This window comes from Mucor mucedo, assembly GCF_025094135.1.
Source record: "Mucor mucedo strain NRRL 3635 chromosome Unknown EV154scaffold_87, whole genome shotgun sequence".
NCBI classification, from domain to species: Eukaryota; Fungi; Mucoromycota; class Mucoromycetes; order Mucorales; family Mucoraceae; genus Mucor; species Mucor mucedo.
This window is the reverse complement of record NW_026252371.1, coordinates 125574-141685: the sequence shown is the minus strand read 5'-3', so window position 1 is coordinate 141685 and position 16112 is coordinate 125574. Positions and strand designations below refer to the sequence as shown.

Genomic DNA, 16112 nt, shown 5'->3' with positions numbered 1-16112 from the left:
GGGGAACCTTTAGCCAATTCGGCAGAAACTTCTTTTTTTCTTTTAAATAAATATTCTTTAGTATTGTCTTTACCTAAAATTGGGATTTACCTTGTAATTGATACTAAGTAGTATTCCCTCCGCTTTTTTTTTTCTGTTTGTTGTCCATTGTAAATTATATGATCACTACATTTTCTTACATAAACCCGTCGTAAACTCTTTACTCTTTTACATCTAAGAACTAAGAACTATATTCTCTTCTTATCTCTCACCGTATTATTATCGATTTACATTTATTTGTCTTATCCATATATTTTATCGTCTAAGATCACTTCAGAAATATTCTTAGAATGATAAAACTAAATTAACAACTAAAATCCTGGTGCTCACTATCACAATTGTTATACAATAATAATTGTCCCTTTTTAAATCTAAATCCGTACTAGCGCTATATCAATAGTTAATTTCTGTTTTTATCTGAGGTTATTAGTAGTCCCAATTCTAAAGGCTTTTACACTACGTATTATATACTCAGTCTAATACGCCAATAATACATCTTTTTCTTTTCAAGCGTTCGATATACTCCTACAATAGTGCTTGATGACTGAACGTGAAGCAATCAAAAGGCCTCGTCTTGATTCCATTTCAGATCTAGATGTTTTCCCAGATAAAGAACAACAGTTGCCTTTCAGCACGTTCTTATCAAATTCCTTTCGACACAATGAAAAACACCCCATTTTATCTGATAAAAAATTGGTTGTATATGATTTGAAAGGTACAATGCAACATTCTGCGAAGCAGGGGAACGTTAATTGATGTTTACTAGTTGAAAGACCTGATTTGCCACTTTATTACGAAAAAAATGCTTGGGATAGATTAGAAATCGCTATACATGCTATTCAGCAGAATCAACCTAGCCCGGAAAGCTTAGAAGTGTTGTACCAAGTAAGCACTATTTAAACAAGTTAATGCAATTAATATTCTTACACTTTTTTTTAGCTATGCGAAAACCTCTGCCAATATGACAAGGCACAAGGATTATACGAGCTGTTATATGAAAAATGCCGCAAATACACAGAATTTCAGTTCAAGATTCTTGCAAAGTTAGTAAGCAAACCACAAGGCTGGGAACTGTACCAATCAATTTAAACAATTATTCTATAGCAATTCTGAGCAAGGCGCTGAATATCTTCATACAGTTCATATGCTATGGAAGAGCTACTGTGACCAAATGGTAATTATCTCAGTTGACTGATTTCATTGATGCTTACATTTTATGTGCGTAGTCCCAAATCAGATGTTTATTTCTTTATTTAGACCGAACCTACGTCGCTTCCTCTTCAACAGTATCTATCTGGAATATGGCAATGGCCTTATTTCGGGAGAATTACATGAAACACGATGGTGTGTGGAAAAAAGTCTTGGGCATAATATTGGATTTGATCAAATTGGAACGAACTGGTGAAAAAGTAGACGAACAATTCTTACAATTAAATATTCGCATGTTAATGGATCTAAACCTATATCATACATCCTTTGAACAACAATTACTCACAGCAACTAGAAGTTTCTATGATGATGAAGGTGACAAATTAGTTGAAAATATCAATATATTTGAGTATTTGGAACACATTTCCACAAGAGTTCATCAGGAATCAATCCTTCGAGTTAAAAGCTACTTTGATAAATCAACAAAATCCCATCTTCAGGCGATTGTCGAGACAGAGTTATTGACAAAAAGGGTTGAGCATATCTTGAACAAATGTATGTGTAGGACCTGAAAATGTGTTTAACATATAAATGACACAAATTTATGACAAATAGGTTTCAACTATTTCCAGGGCCTGAATGGGTTCCAAGAGAGCGATTACGATAAGTTTTCACTTTTGTACAGACTATTACAAAAAGTCGGTAAACTTGAAATATGCGCCAAATACTTTACATCGTATGTTAAGGTAAATAATAAACAAGTCAAACATCGTACAGTAATCTAATCTAATAATATGGTGCATAGGCAAAAGGATCGTCAATTTTATGCGAAAAAATACCTGTGCAAGATAAAATGCTACGATTATCAGCATTTGAATCTCAGACAGATGAAATTGTTGATCATAGTTTTGAAGGAGATGAACAATTCGTGGATGGATTAAAAGATGGAACTGAATACTTTATAAATCTCAGAGCAAATAATGCTGTCAAATTGCTGGCAAAGTATATTGATCAAGTGCTTAGAGGTGAAAAGTTCGATGAAGAGTTGTTAGATAAAGCCATGTTCATATTTCGCAACCTGCAAGGAAAAGACGAGTTCGAAGTACTATATAAAAGGGATCTTGCAAAGCGCTTACTGCTCAATGTTACAAATAAAAATTCAGAAAAGATAATGCTCACGAAAATGAAGAAGGAGTGTGGTGCAGGCTATACAGGAAAACTAGAGGGCATGGTTAAAGATATAGAAAAATCCGATTCGCTGATGGATGAATTTAACGTGAGTCTAAGAAAAGCTCGAATGTCGTAAATTTATTAACCATATTGTTTAGTCCAAATATACTGGTTCAATTTTACCTCTAAATCTCAATGTTAACTTACTCACTAATGGGTTTTGGCCTTCTTATGTCCCAATGACAGTGAATTTGCCGCCTATGTTTCATCAATTGCAAAGCATGTATACCGAATTTTACATGGAAAAATTCGAAAAAAGAATTTTAACGTGGCAAAATTCTTTAAGTGTATGCAAAGTCAATGCGAATTATCCACTGGTAAATTAGTTTAAAAGTATTAGTTCTATTTATGCCTAAAGGTTTTATAATATAGGGTACAAAACACATCACCTTGACTCTGCTGCAAACAATAGTTATTTTATTATTTAATGACAAGAGCAAAAATTATTTTTCTTTCACAGATATCCTTATATATACGCAATTAGGTAAATCCAAAGAAAAAAAATTCCGATAATAGCCTGATGTATTTTTGTAGATGAATTGGAGCTACGACGAACTCTCGTATCTTTATCCTGTAGAGAATACAAGCTTCTGAAAAAATATCCTGAGGGGGATGACATCGAGCCGACAGATCAATTTGTATTTAATCATGACTTTTTTACTGATAAAACCCACCTAAAAATGACCACAGCAACACTCAATGAAGTGATTGAGAAAAACTCAACTATGAATACAACTGTATTATTTGCAAGAGACCAACAAGTTGACGCCGTCATAGTTAGAATCATGAAATCAAAAACAACAGCAACGCACGGATTACTATTAAGCGAAGTAACTCGTCTAGTAAAGTTCCCTGTTACAGTAAGTGGAAAAATGCAAACTCAAAATTCTGGTTTTCAAACCTTTCTCTTTTCAAAGGCGCAGGATGTGAAATTACGTATCGAGAGTCTAATTGAAAAGTAATCATATATAACAGATGTTTGATGAATGTGCAATAACAATTTAATTCATAGGGAGTATTTAGAGCGTGGCCCAGATGACACTTATATTTATTTGGCTTAACTATTTTACAATAATAAATACGCAGATAAAGCATCATTTGCTGTACATCAGTGTGGCATAACAATCAGAGCGACAGTATCCTAATTTGGGGCGATCAAAGCTACCTACCACCAAAAAGCCATTTTAACGCTTGGAATGAGACTACTTGGCGAATGTTTAGGGAAATTATTGTCCATCTAATCCCTTTTGGTACACCGTTTGATGATATGATTGCTTACATACGCGTCTGAGAAGAAGAAAAAACTTGCGGTAAATATAGAAAATGTCATGGATTTTGAAGTTGCAATGCATATGATCAAAAGAATTTAATGATGTATGCTGCTGTAAATTAGCGTCTATGCATTGTCTACAAACAAAGAAACCGGATGGCATTCTGACTTTGTTTAAGTAATATATTATAAATACGGCCCGTTAGGGTATCTCTATTCAAGATAGCGATGTTTAAACCCTTTGCAATCCGTTCAAGATTGTATAGTAACTTCAAAAGCTTGATCCGGTTATAGCTCTCATTGCTAATACGATCTGTCACGTATTATAAGTCTGCTCTTTGATTTATTTGTTTTATGTAGCCTGTACATAAAACTTTATTGAATTACCAAAAATGTAGACCAAAGTGGATAAATATTGAACTTACACGATTGAAGATACTCTACCAACTATCACATTATCCTAATGCCTAGATAAAACTCATAAATCTACTGTAAATTTTTTATATTTTGATGTTGTTCCTTCTTCCGTTTCATTTTCTGAAAAATATTGCTATCTGTTATGGTAGGGTAGAGGCAATATAACAGTAGCTACTATCATTTATGCAAAACAGTTATGTCAATTTAAATGTGCAAACGTGGCTTTGCTTTTCATAAACGTTAATGTCTGAGAATCCCGGCAGGTTTTGTCGGTTTTTGAGGCTTTTTACCGTGATTTTCTTATGCATGATTTTATTATAATTTCAATTCTTTTCAATCAAGTCCTGGTCCTTCAATATTTGGTAAAGTATCTCCAATGTGTGCACAAATCCAGAAATTGACTGTTCAGTGCAAGCTGTTCACGGTGATTCCTTTATTTTAAAAAAAAAATCCGCAAAATTGTGGCCAAAAGCAAGGTCGGAGTAAGTTACAGCATTAAGCCCAAAATCCTTTTCGTTTGTTTTGTTTCGTTATTTCTTTTTAACATTGAAGGTTAAGGATTATTTGAAACAAAGGGATAGTAACACACTGAGCGAAATTCTTATAAATCAAGCTGCAATGTCGCAAGAATCTGAACCATCGGCAGAGCGCTTTGAGGCTGGTAACCAGCTTTTTGAAAATGAAGTAAATCTCTTCTGTTTGTCTTTCTCCCATGACATGAGCTAACGACTTATTAGTTCTCAACACTCCGTACAGCTATACACTCTGGCAATTTCGAGAAAGCTATACAAAGCTTTGTATTACTGTAATGTACATTCACTTTTAAAATTATGTTACTGACGACAATACCAGTCATTCAAACAGCTTACAGAATCCGGTCTTTCAATCCTATATGATTCAAGTTGGAGAAAACATTGATCCTGCAAAGGATACCGATGCCAGTCGTAAGGATTCGCCTTCGATATTTGAAATGTCGCAGCCCATTGAAAGTTTATATAGGATTTTTTGCCTCGTTACCATGTCTTCTACAATCAAATATCATTGATTTTGCAAGAGGTACAATCGGTTGATATATTACTTCAGTTCTATAGCTAACTTAGGACCTAGAATACTTGGAGGAAAAGGAATCTATGAGAGCTTTCAATGTCTTGTTTGATTACATTCAAGCATATCCTCGGCACGCGTATAAATATCTGGTAAATATTACCTTCCATTAAAGCATGATCTTGAATGTAACTAATATGAACTAATCTTCAAAGATTGGAGCCATTAACCTATTGATACTATGCGCTCAAAATTTAGAAGGCGATGAAAGACAAAAGTGTGTCAGTCTACTGGGTAATTTATATTTACGCGAGTGGGTATACGTTTCTAACAATGATTTAGTGACCGAGTTGTTCCCACGTCTTTGTAAACAGCGTCTGCTACTTGTTAGAAAAGACAAAGTCCCCTCCATTAAATCTACCGAAAGCAAACATTACATCACTTTGCCTTATAATCTCTTTGAACAGTTCCTTTTGTTGGGACAGAGATTTTACATAAAGAAACATAGGTGGGATGATTCAGCCAAATTTACATGCGCCATGCTATCGGCTTGTGGGTGAGTGCTACATAACACCGTAAATGTCATATACGTATTAAAAAATGTTTTAGTTATAATGGACTGGAGCAATTGGATTCAGTTTCACATGTTATCCGATTTCAGTATTTAAAGGAGCATAGAAATAGTGTTAGGATTGATGATGAGATCGAAAACGAGGATGCCCTTGCGCAAATAAGTACAGAGGATCTCTCAATCATTTCAACATTAATGTGCGAATATATGGCAGCGATCTCCCAGTTTGCACAATTTGGATATGATTATTACAGATATGTTTGTGGTACGGACGAAGCTTCAAGCTCTGCGGAAGAAAAATCTTGCCTGATACCTGTTTGTTCGTTTCAACCGAATAATGGCATAGTCAATAAACCCGGTAGCAAGCGCCCTTATGATAATGGCTCTGAAAAAAATACACTAGATTTCTCAGATGATTTGCATCTATTAAGACGAAATGATAACTTAAAGAAAATTGGTAGCAGTTCATGCAGCTCGGTAACGGACGAAGACAATGATGATCGTGCTAAGGGCTTAGATTCTTATTGTGTTAAAGGTGTCGATAATGCATTACATATATTAAGTAAGGCTGGTGATTGTCTTCGACACTGTGTTGATTTATGGAACTGGGCTAATGGACAATTGTCACAAAAGACACTCATAGATCATTTAGGTGGATGGGAAAAAGGTAACAATAAAAAGAAGGAAAAAAAAAAAATAAGATTACGAAGTATAATTTTTTTTAAATAGAACTATGTCGTGTCATTGAGGGATATAAATTACCATTTGACATGAACAATGCGATCTTATTGGTGAGAAGCGATTTGGCATTATCATCTGTAAGTGATACCAAACCACTGTGTGCCATTTATTTTTTATTTTTTTATTAATATAAAATTACATGCGCTAGCCATCTATTGCAGGCAATCTAGCAAAAGCACTCGAACTATCTCAAAGCATTTGCGACCGCATAGAAGTACAACGAAGACAGGAAAAAACAGACAATAACCGGGCAAGCTCCGAAATGGACATACCATTTATGTTCGCTTTCCGCGTTCTGTATAACATCGGGGTTATATATCTGCTCGTGGGTAGTCTCCAGGTAAGATCTTAAAAATGCTAATTTTGAGCATTAATAAAAACTGCTAACGCCTTTTATGTTTGTTTTAGCAATCTACTCTTGAAATAGCTATTATACTTTCTGTGTTTCCAATACCAAATGGTTTAAATGAAAAAGATTTTAATAATGACGAAATAGACTGTTGCACAGTTGCCAACATTTTCAATGGAAGAGAATTCGGTTTGATGAGAGTCACACAAGAAGGTTTGGTTGTTCGCTGTATAAAGCATTTGATTGTGAGTCTTGATAACGAATCTGAACTAAGAGGAGGTATGGCTTCGATAGACTCAGCTCTTCGCTGGGACGAGAAAGCTGGAAATATGATTGTATTGATGCAATATGGTTGGCCTTATTGGAGCAACAGGACGAATCTCTGGCACAAAATTATGAACCGAATAAGCGAAAAAAGAGTGTTTAAAAACCGAGAATTTTTGGAATATCTTTATGGTAAACATCAATCAAAGAGTTTCATCCTAGCACATTGTCTCACAAAAATAGTAATATTATAGTTTCCGATGTGTTACAAGCCATTCGCCACCTTCATTTGATAGGAACTGTGACTATGGACATAATACCGCCAGAATTTGCTTTACGTGGAAGTTATAGACATTTAGTAACAACGGCTCCCGATAATAGTTCTTCCCCTTCCTCACCACGACACCTAGCTTCTTCGCCTAAAAATGACGAGACTATGGATGAGGATGAAATCGAACGAAACCTCGAAAAAAATCCAAACAATCTACCTTTATATCATCCTTCATTTGCTAATAGCATCTTACCGAGCACCTCCATGTCGCCTTCTTGGTACTCTGCCTCTACACAAAAGAACTCGTTTGCAAAATGGATGTCACCTTCATTTTATTATAGTAGACCTGCTACGTCTGTCATACTACCTGGACAAAATGCGGACGGAGAGCAATCATACAATGACAGTAATAGTGGCCATCCAAATGATACTGGCAATTCTTTTAATAACACCAAAGGGTCTTTTATACCAAGGGATATAGTTACGCGATGTCTGGAATATAGAATACGAAGATATTCCCCGAAAATCACACCACAACGTATGAGACACGTTTTACAACGCTTCTTGAAAAACATGGTACTAAAGGCTAATGAAGAGACCTAACGAGAAGGATCCTCCTCTTGTTTTTATTTCCTGTACATAAAACATATAGTCATATATATACACTAAAATCAAAGCAATGGTACCACTTTTTCCATTAATACTTATCATTCTTTTATACACAATAAATATGCGCCTTTATTCGCCAATCGAGGTTATTTTTAGGGATAAAAATCCATTTTTGTTAACGCCCCATGTCGTCGTACAAAGGCGAATCTGCCCCTTTATATTGGGCAGGTATAAAGCAAGTTGGTGGTACTTTTTGCCTTTTTCTTTCCCTTCATTTTTTTATTCCTTTTTTAACATGTCTGATAAAAACAGAAAGTCCTCTCAATTTATACCTAGCTGGCCTAATTCCCATGCTCCAAAAGCTACACCCGAAAGTACGAAGACCTCCTCCATTCATGAGGAATCTCTAGAACTTGTCTCATTCAATGACTTACAGCAGGGTGAACTGTATATCATAAAAATAAAATTAATTGCCATTGCCTTATTTCAAGGTATGTAATTATTTGTTATATTTTGAGATAGAATACTAATGTACGTAGCTAGGCTGGGACGATGAAATGTGTTGCTTCTCTATTCTTCGTAAGCACATAAATATTTTTACAATTCTTGTTGCTTACACGTTTGCTCCTTGTAGGTACAGATTTATTAGAAGACTTAAGATGGTCCGAAGCCAGGTAAGACTTTTTTTTTTTTTCGCGCCCAAATTTCTTTGTAATACTGAAATCACATTAATTCCTTTTTAGATACTTGCCCGAAAATTTTGACGCCTACCTTGCCTTCGATTATGCGGGAAATCCGCCTATTCATCTTTGGACAAAGCATTTGCGTGCGGTCATTCCAATCAATTGGTTTAACATTTTTGAAGAAGCCAGACATATGCAAAGGCAATGGAACGTCACATTCTGGGATCCACCTTCCATAGTATCAGAATCTAACAACAGACGATTCTATAACTTAATCGATACAACAGTACCAGAAAACGATGAAGAGTCGGCTCTCGATGAAGTTATTCATACTGAAACAAAGACCGAACAAAATGATGATGATCAGCAATGCGATGAAGATGATTATCTTCAAGATGGCACAGTGATCGGGAACGAAGTGGCACTAAAAGAAAATAGGTACTACACATCTCAGCAGAAGGTATTACCTGCAACTAGTTTATTATTATCCGAATCCCCGATTAGTGATGTGCCTGCCGATAAAACTACTCCAGCCATGCGGTTACAGAACCAATATAATATAAAGTCTGCTGTAACACAGCAACCGGAGAAAGATCTAAAGCAATTACAACAACAAAAACAACAACAACAACAACAAACAAATGACAGCACTATTGACAGTGCATCAATTGTAGTCAGACCAGAAATAAAACAGAGAAGATCATTTACATCATTCTTTTTAAAAAAGAAAAAGTCAAAGAAATCATTAAATGGTACCGAAGATAGCACCACCAAAAAAGACACTAAAAGAAAAAGCGCTCCCACTACGCCAACTTTAAATGAAAAACATTATACTAAGCCTTCTGCCATTGAGTTATCCGACACTTTTGAAAAGCTGACTCGAGAATTAAGTAAGGAAAACAAAACACCGGTCCTTACAGCAAGTGCAAGTTCCAGCACCAAAAATCATGGATCATCATCATCATCGCCATCACCAATACTAAAGACACCAAAAAATGAAGAAGTAACCAATGACGTCAAGGTTGAGCTATTTGATATAGATAGCTATTTTGATATGCAAGCAACATTTGCCTTCTTGAATAGCTCCAAAACAGACACATTTGCTCTAATGGACAATAAGAAAGCATCAGTTACCAATTAATTTTTTGTTTTAAAAACGTTTAGAAACATAACTTCATTTGAAATCATTATTCCCCTCAACTATACAATAAACATATGTAATACTCAGCTCATCATAAATCATACATAACTAAAACCGATCGTCATTTCTCCTTTCGTGTAATTAAGAACTAACTGTACGAACACCTGTTACACATAATATAGTGCCCCGTTTTCCTCTTCTAGGTGTACATGTACATGTGCATTTTATTGTGTTTGATCATTGATCTCCAGTTTTTTTTTTTCGTTGCCGATAACTCCAAAGTCATACAAAATTCGCTTTTAGTCTTCAGCTAAAATAAACAAAATCTTGTTTTGCATACCGTTACACTTAAATCAGAGTTATTTGTTCACTGTTACGAAAAAATCGTTCAAAAATGAAATGAAAAATCGTTCAAAATAAAATAAAATATCATTCAAGGATGGAAATAAAAATGGGTATAAAAAAATTACAAAGTTAAACAATGCAATGTACTTACATGGAAAGGGTTGAGAGGTAGAGAAATAGAGGCAGAAATAAAATATAGAAACAAGTACAGTTATTTATCTAGCAAGCAATAATAAGAAGCCTTACCAAAAAGTGTATTACGGGTAACACCAGCGATAACTGGCATGGATATTTATTCACTCATTTGAGGACGTTTTTTGAGTGGACATGACGTGCAAATCGTTCTGGGATTTGACTAGTGTTTCTTAAATTTAGAATTAATAAAATCATGTTCAAACAGGCGGCTAACTCTCTGTTTTAAAGCTTATGCTGGAATCCATGGGTTTGCATCTTGGCCATACAAGTTTGATTGGTACATCTACATCAAAAAGTTTAAACGTTTCAAGGAAATATATTTACCTTAAAAGACCATGACAAAAGGTTAAATGATAGTTGCTTCGTTGGTAAGGCCTATGATTGCCGATTTGTTTGAATTTCTTTAGGCTCAAATTATGTCAGGGCGGACAGGATCGGCTCGTGTTAAATTCGTTGGTGAGTAGTAGACTAAGATAATTTCGTACAAGAAGTCGTCTCAACCCGGTGCCTCAAATTGGTTCATGATAAAGTGCGTTTGGGGCAGACCAGTTTCCCAAGACAAAGATCGCATCCTGACCAAACTTTTGCTTCAAAGAATTTATAAGTTGCATGTCAGCACTTTGTTTGTTAAAACACGCAGCTAAACGCAACTTCCGGAGCATGAATTGTGGGTTTTGAGAGGACGTTGTTGTATACCCATAAAAATTGTCGAGGAAAGCGTAATTCTGGCCGAGACGTTCGAGAAAACAACGGTAACCCTCGATTTCCAGTGAGCTGCTTGGGTTTTCCGCAAGAACATTTTCGACTTGATAAACAGTGGGATTGTTCGACTTCATTGCTTGAAAAATATTTTATTTTGGCTTCTTTCTTATTTTCTTCTACTAATAAAATGAAACGTCTACCTAATTTGAAGCCTATAGTTTCATTCTCTTGTCAGTAGAGCAACGTAAAGCAGACGGCATAATTGTTAGTGTTTATTCTGCCATCAAAGTTGCTCTCGCTCCTAAAAATTTCTTGTACACAAATGAACTTGACACCACTATGACAAAGTGTTAAACAAAAATTTATAGTTTTTCGTTCAATTGAATAATTTTCCAATTGCGTGTGTGAGTTATTGGAATGTTTAAAACATGGTTTATTGAAATATATATTACATGATTGAAAGAGGACATATATATTTATTTGTTGGTAAAAGTGGCAGCTCTCTTTTCAGCAAAAGCGTTCATACCTTCCTTTTGGTCAGCCTAATCATAATTAAAAATGTGAATACCTAGTTCTTTCAGTGATTTTTTTATTGTCACTTACAGTTCCAAAGAGGGTTTGGAAGAAGATACGTTCCCAACGGAGACCAGCATTAAGGGGGACCTCAAAGGCTATTGAATAAAATGTTATTTACTATCTCTAACACTCTCTTTTGAAAAGAACTTACACTTATTGATAGCTTCTTTGGCCATTTGAACGGATGGTTGACTCATAGAGGCAATAACACCGGCAGTCTTTACAGCCTCATCTACAAGATCGTCGATAGGAACAACCTTGCTGACAAGACCCAAGTTAAGAGCCTCAGTAGCATTTAAGTTGACATTACCAGTCAAGACCATTTCCATGGCCTTGGACTTACCAACGGCCTTTACAAGACGCTGAGTACCACCAGCACCGGGAATAACACCCAACTTAATTTCAGGTTGACCAAAGACTGCCTTTTCACCAGCGTAAATAATATCACACATCATAGCCAACTCACAACCACCACCAAGCTATTTTTTTTTTTAAAAAAACAGTTAAAACCCAGAAAAACGCGAAAAACAAGACCAACTTACAGCATAACCATTGACAGCGGCAATGATAGGCTTTTTGATATCAATCATCTCGGCCCAATGACCCAAAAAGTTGTTTTTGTAAGTATCAATAAAGGTATTGTCCTTCATTTCCTTAATATCGGCACCGGCTATATTAGGAGGATAAGTATTTATGCGACAGACCTAGGGGGGGGGTTCCTTACCGGCAAAAGCCTTCTTGGATCCAGTAATGACAACAGCACCAATGTTATCATTATTGTCATAGGATTTGAGAGCTTGATTCAACTCGGTGAATAAATCACTACACAAGGCGTTTAATGCCTTGGGACGGTTCAAAGTGATTAAGCCAACCTTTCCCTTGGTCTCAGTCAGGATATGGGTATAAGATTTATCATCGGTGGTACCTGCAACAGCCTCTATAATATTCTCGCGTTTTTAGGAGAATGTGGTGTTTATAATAAAGTAAACTTACGTCTTTGAATAAAAGCAGTAGAGAAAGTTCTGGCAACAACCTTGTTAGAAGTCAAAGGTCTAGTAATGGAGGGGCTAATGAGAGTTCTAAGCATATTGGACGAGAAAGGAAAAATATTGAAGTGGAAAGAAAAGAGAAAAAAATAAAATAAAATAAAATATGGGAATTATAACGGAATTTGGATTTATTTTTCGTTTGTCATCACATGTGGTTTCCCATTTGATCTTTTCACCCTTATTACTGTAAATATGTCAAAGACCTCCTACCGAGAATTCATCTTGTGTATGAAATGATATTAATATTATAATAAAGAGTTCCAACATGCTCAATTGAACAGGGGCGAATAATTTTCCCACGGTTGTTTGGGTCTTTTTTACATCTATGAAGTTTATTACATATGTGACGCGTGAGAGAAATGTATCTAACTAAAAAAATGAATGTAACCTGTGAAAAATAATCAATTATCCGTGAAGTTAAAATGTTAAATGGTATTACCTAAAATCAGAGTTCCTGCACCAGTAATAGTTCCAATCATATACTGCAAAATCTGCAACTTAATGCCTTCCATTTGTCTTTTAAGTGCCTGGATTTCATTTTCAATCTTATCATCCGTTTGTTGTAAACGATTATGCTGCTCAATCGTCTCATCTCGAATACGGCCTTTATCCAAGTTTAAATCTAGTCGAACTCCTGCTTGACTACGCACTAATTCTTCACGTAGCGTTTTCTTCAACTTTTCAATTTCAACCTTTAAACGTTCATTGGCTGACTTGACTTCTTCCACGTCCCTTCGTTCCATGATTTGGATTTCGCTTTTAAGTTTGCTAAAGTCTTCTTTGTAACGCGTGATGGTCTATAACATGTAAGTACCTTTCCGAGCCTTCTATCTTTAAAGTCTACCTGTTCTTGATCCGCTTTACTCACCAAGTCATTGGTGACATTGATGGTACTAACAATCTTTGAGTCTAAAGCAAATAAAAAAGACAGCTGTCGTACCTTTCATCAACCACATCGTCAAGAGCATTAATCACCGTTTTGGCTTGCACAGAAGAAAAGCCCTCTTTTTCAAGCAAGCGAGCAAATCGTTCTGCATCAAAAAAGGGCATCTGTAATCTCTGACCAGTCTTCGGTATTGCTCTCGTCCTTAACCATCGTGTACTATTTGTGTTTGCATAAAGTCGTGCATAAGTGTTGATTTGAAACTTCTGGGCATTCAAGCCAGAAGGTATAACATAGCTCATTGGTATATTGTAAGAAGAAGAAAAAATGTTTTCGTTACAATGGTCCCCAAGTCTTTGATGAAAATCGAGTCACATATTTATGCATTTCACCTAGGCACAATTTGAGCTGTACATGCTTTATCGTAACTGTCAATTGCAGAAGTACCCTTTATCACTGCAGTACTGTCAATATGCTTTATTGGTAGTACAACAATGCTTATAATAAAGAAGATCGTCTTATTTAAATCAGTGACTATAAAAATCATTGAGATAAATGTCCAAGTCGCCAATGGCTTATAAACAATTTTGACCAAGGCAAAAAGTGAAGAAAGAACTGGACCCGAGTTTCTCCCGCCCCAGAAAGACTAAGAAAGAAAGGTTAATGTACTGATAACTTATGTCAGGGTGAGCAAGGCGTTGATCAATATTAAAGCTGCATTCTTCCCAGTTTAGACCTACCGTTTTATTATGAGAAAATGTATATACCACCCCTCTTTTTCCAAATATAGTAATTACCACCCCTGTTCGGTCACGCCGGACAGTAAATGTCCGGTGGAAGTGGATCACTTAATACGCATTTATTAGGCTCAATTGTGGATCACTTTATACGCATTTATTAGGCTCATTTGTGGATCACTTTATACGCATTTTTTAGGCTCATTGTTGGATCACTTAATACTAATTTTTTAGGCTCATGTATAGTGTATTTTTGGATCACTTAATACTTAGTTTTTAGGCTCATGTACAGTGTATTTTTGGATCACTTAATACCTATTTTTTAGGCCTATGAACCAGGTCCGAATAATTGTTTGAGGAGGGGCGGGGGGGATTTAGGTACCATTTTGCTTTTTCCATTTTACAATTTACAACGATTATATAAATAAACAATCAAGAAAGTATTGCTGAAGGCGAGAGTCTTATTGTTCCTAAAAGAGTAGAAGTAGCCCCAAGAAATCTTTTAATCGAGATACTCTTCATAAAATTGAACCAGTCAAAGAATGAAGTATCACTTGAGGAAGTTGATGTCGAAGATGTTGATGACACATTAATTAAAGACAAGTTGACATGTGGTAAGTGCCATAAGACGTTCAACTCGAGATCATCCCTGATCAAGCACTTGAAGGTCAAACACCATGTTGTAATCGTTGGTGTCAAGCATGGGCGTCCTGACCAAGGTGGAAGGCTTGCATACTGTATCCGCCAGCAGCAAAAGAAGGCCGATAGAAATTCCGTTTTGAGAGTCGACGAAAAAAAACTTAAGAAGCAAATAAGGAAACAAATCAGTTATGAGGTGGTAAAAGCCAAGAAGAGAGCTGAGTGGGCTATGTTGGAGAGTAAGGACCTTCTTGAAAACCTTAAGGTTTTATGGGATACGTCTGATGGTGTATGAAGACCAGATTTTGCCTATGTACAATATATTGAAGATGTCTCTCCCATTTACCAATATCTCATCACCAAACTATGTTTGGAAGATTCATATGTATGAAAATATAGTGAGCCTAAAACATAGGTATTAAGTGATCCAAAAATACACTGTACACGAGCCTAAAACATAGGTATTAAGTGATCCAAAAATACACTGTACATGAGCCTAAAAACTAAGTATTAAGTGATCCAAAAATACACTATACATGAGCCTAAAAAATTAGTATTAAGTGATCCAACAATGAGCCTAATAAATGCGTATAAAGTAATCCACAATTGAGCCTAATAAATGCGTATAAAGTGATCCACAATTGAGCCTAATAAATGCGTATTAAGTGATCCACTTCCACCGGACATCTACTGTCCGGTGCGACCGAACAGGGGTGGTAATTACTATATTTGGAAAAAGAGGGGTGGTATATACAGGCTCTCTTTTATTATTGCTTTCATTCTCGCTTTAAATTAATGAAGCTGATTGAATAGAGTTGTTTAAAAGGTCAAGGTACTCGTCTGTGAGAATTTAGGCTGTTGAATCTAGCATCTTTTACGCTGAGCGGCCCCTATAACAGAAACAAGTTACCCGAAGAGCAATGGAAACGTCAGGGAGAGTACTAAAGGTCACATTGCAGTGATTAACGCCACCATCTTTTTTTATTCTTGAGACATTATCATCAAACTGTGTTCCCGGGACGTTGGTTTCAACTAAAGGGATAGCAGGGCAAAGACTGTTATTTACGTAAATAGTTCATTTTAGTAGATGCATGACTACCTACAACGATATCAGAATTGGCGCGAGGCATTTTTATAAAGCTAAAAAAGGAAATTGTGTAAGATAGATAAGAGATGTATAAGTGAAGAAGAAAACCAATGGTAATATT

At 35.8% G+C, this 16112-nt stretch overlaps 8 protein-coding genes across 8 annotated transcripts; 5 read left to right on the top strand and 3 right to left on the bottom strand.

The window, feature by feature from the left end:
- Window positions 1–416: 416 nt before the first annotated feature.
- EV154DRAFT_312209 (Cullin) lies at window positions 417–2921 on the top strand. Its single transcript, XM_051594914.1, has 8 exons — window positions 417–754; window positions 806–924; window positions 979–1082; window positions 1144–1213; window positions 1266–1743; window positions 1804–1934; window positions 1994–2464; window positions 2517–2921. The coding sequence occupies exons 1-8, from the start codon at window positions 580–582 to the stop codon at window positions 2742–2744; spliced, it is 1776 nt and encodes a 591-aa protein (XP_051454782.1). The 5' UTR covers window positions 417–579; the 3' UTR covers window positions 2745–2921.
- On the top strand, window positions 2922–3562 carry EV154DRAFT_312243 (Cullin protein neddylation domain-containing protein). The gene is made up of 3 exons (XM_051594915.1): window positions 2922–3278; window positions 3336–3376; window positions 3431–3562. Exons 1-3 carry the CDS (start codon window positions 3099–3101, stop codon window positions 3477–3479), a joined length of 270 nt encoding a protein of 89 aa, XP_051454781.1. The 5' UTR covers window positions 2922–3098; the 3' UTR covers window positions 3480–3562.
- Window positions 3563–4589: 1027 nt separating this feature from the next.
- Window positions 4590–8100, top strand: EV154DRAFT_518044 (uncharacterized protein). The gene is made up of 12 exons (XM_051602578.1): window positions 4590–4789; window positions 4843–4910; window positions 4958–5049; window positions 5105–5161; window positions 5213–5301; window positions 5365–5443; window positions 5492–5705; window positions 5759–6387; window positions 6450–6538; window positions 6610–6801; window positions 6870–7266; window positions 7329–8100. Exons 1-12 carry the CDS (start codon window positions 4724–4726, stop codon window positions 7946–7948), a joined length of 2592 nt encoding a protein of 863 aa, XP_051454780.1. The 5' UTR covers window positions 4590–4723; the 3' UTR covers window positions 7949–8100.
- Window positions 8101–8219: 119 nt separating this feature from the next.
- Window positions 8220–10247, top strand: EV154DRAFT_518040 (uncharacterized protein). The gene is made up of 4 exons (XM_051602577.1): window positions 8220–8445; window positions 8498–8533; window positions 8589–8628; window positions 8698–10247. Exons 1-4 carry the CDS (start codon window positions 8250–8252, stop codon window positions 9776–9778), a joined length of 1353 nt encoding a protein of 450 aa, XP_051454779.1. The 5' UTR covers window positions 8220–8249; the 3' UTR covers window positions 9779–10247.
- Window positions 10248–10833: 586 nt separating this feature from the next.
- On the bottom strand, window positions 10834–11133 carry EV154DRAFT_394621 (uncharacterized protein; the record flags this gene model as incomplete). The annotated part of the gene is made up of 1 exon (XM_051595166.1): window positions 10834–11133. A coding segment is annotated over one exon (300 nt), but the record flags the coding sequence as incomplete, so codon positions are not given.
- A 275-nt stretch (window positions 11134–11408) lies between these two features.
- Window positions 11409–12805, bottom strand: EV154DRAFT_518037 (ClpP/crotonase-like domain-containing protein). Its single transcript, XM_051602576.1, has 6 exons — window positions 12590–12805; window positions 12321–12533; window positions 12139–12266; window positions 11748–12075; window positions 11624–11691; window positions 11409–11562 (listed from the first exon to the last, which is right to left on the bottom strand). Exons 1-6 carry the CDS (start codon window positions 12681–12683, stop codon window positions 11497–11499), a joined length of 897 nt encoding a protein of 298 aa, XP_051454777.1. The 5' UTR covers window positions 12684–12805; the 3' UTR covers window positions 11409–11496.
- EV154DRAFT_518033 (uncharacterized protein) lies at window positions 12688–13917 on the bottom strand. The gene is made up of 4 exons (XM_051602575.1): window positions 13586–13917; window positions 13490–13538; window positions 13085–13442; window positions 12688–13033 (listed from the first exon to the last, which is right to left on the bottom strand). Exons 1-4 carry the CDS (start codon window positions 13828–13830, stop codon window positions 13011–13013), a joined length of 675 nt encoding a protein of 224 aa, XP_051454776.1. The 5' UTR covers window positions 13831–13917; the 3' UTR covers window positions 12688–13010.
- A 437-nt stretch (window positions 13918–14354) lies between these two features.
- Window positions 14355–15199, top strand: EV154DRAFT_566493 (uncharacterized protein; the record flags this gene model as incomplete). Its single annotated transcript, XM_051605964.1, has 3 exons — window positions 14355–14402; window positions 14592–14604; window positions 14703–15199. The coding sequence occupies 3 exons, from the start codon at window positions 14355–14357 to the stop codon at window positions 15197–15199; spliced, it is 558 nt and encodes a 185-aa protein (XP_051454775.1).
- Between the last annotated feature and the right edge of the window lie 913 nt (window positions 15200–16112).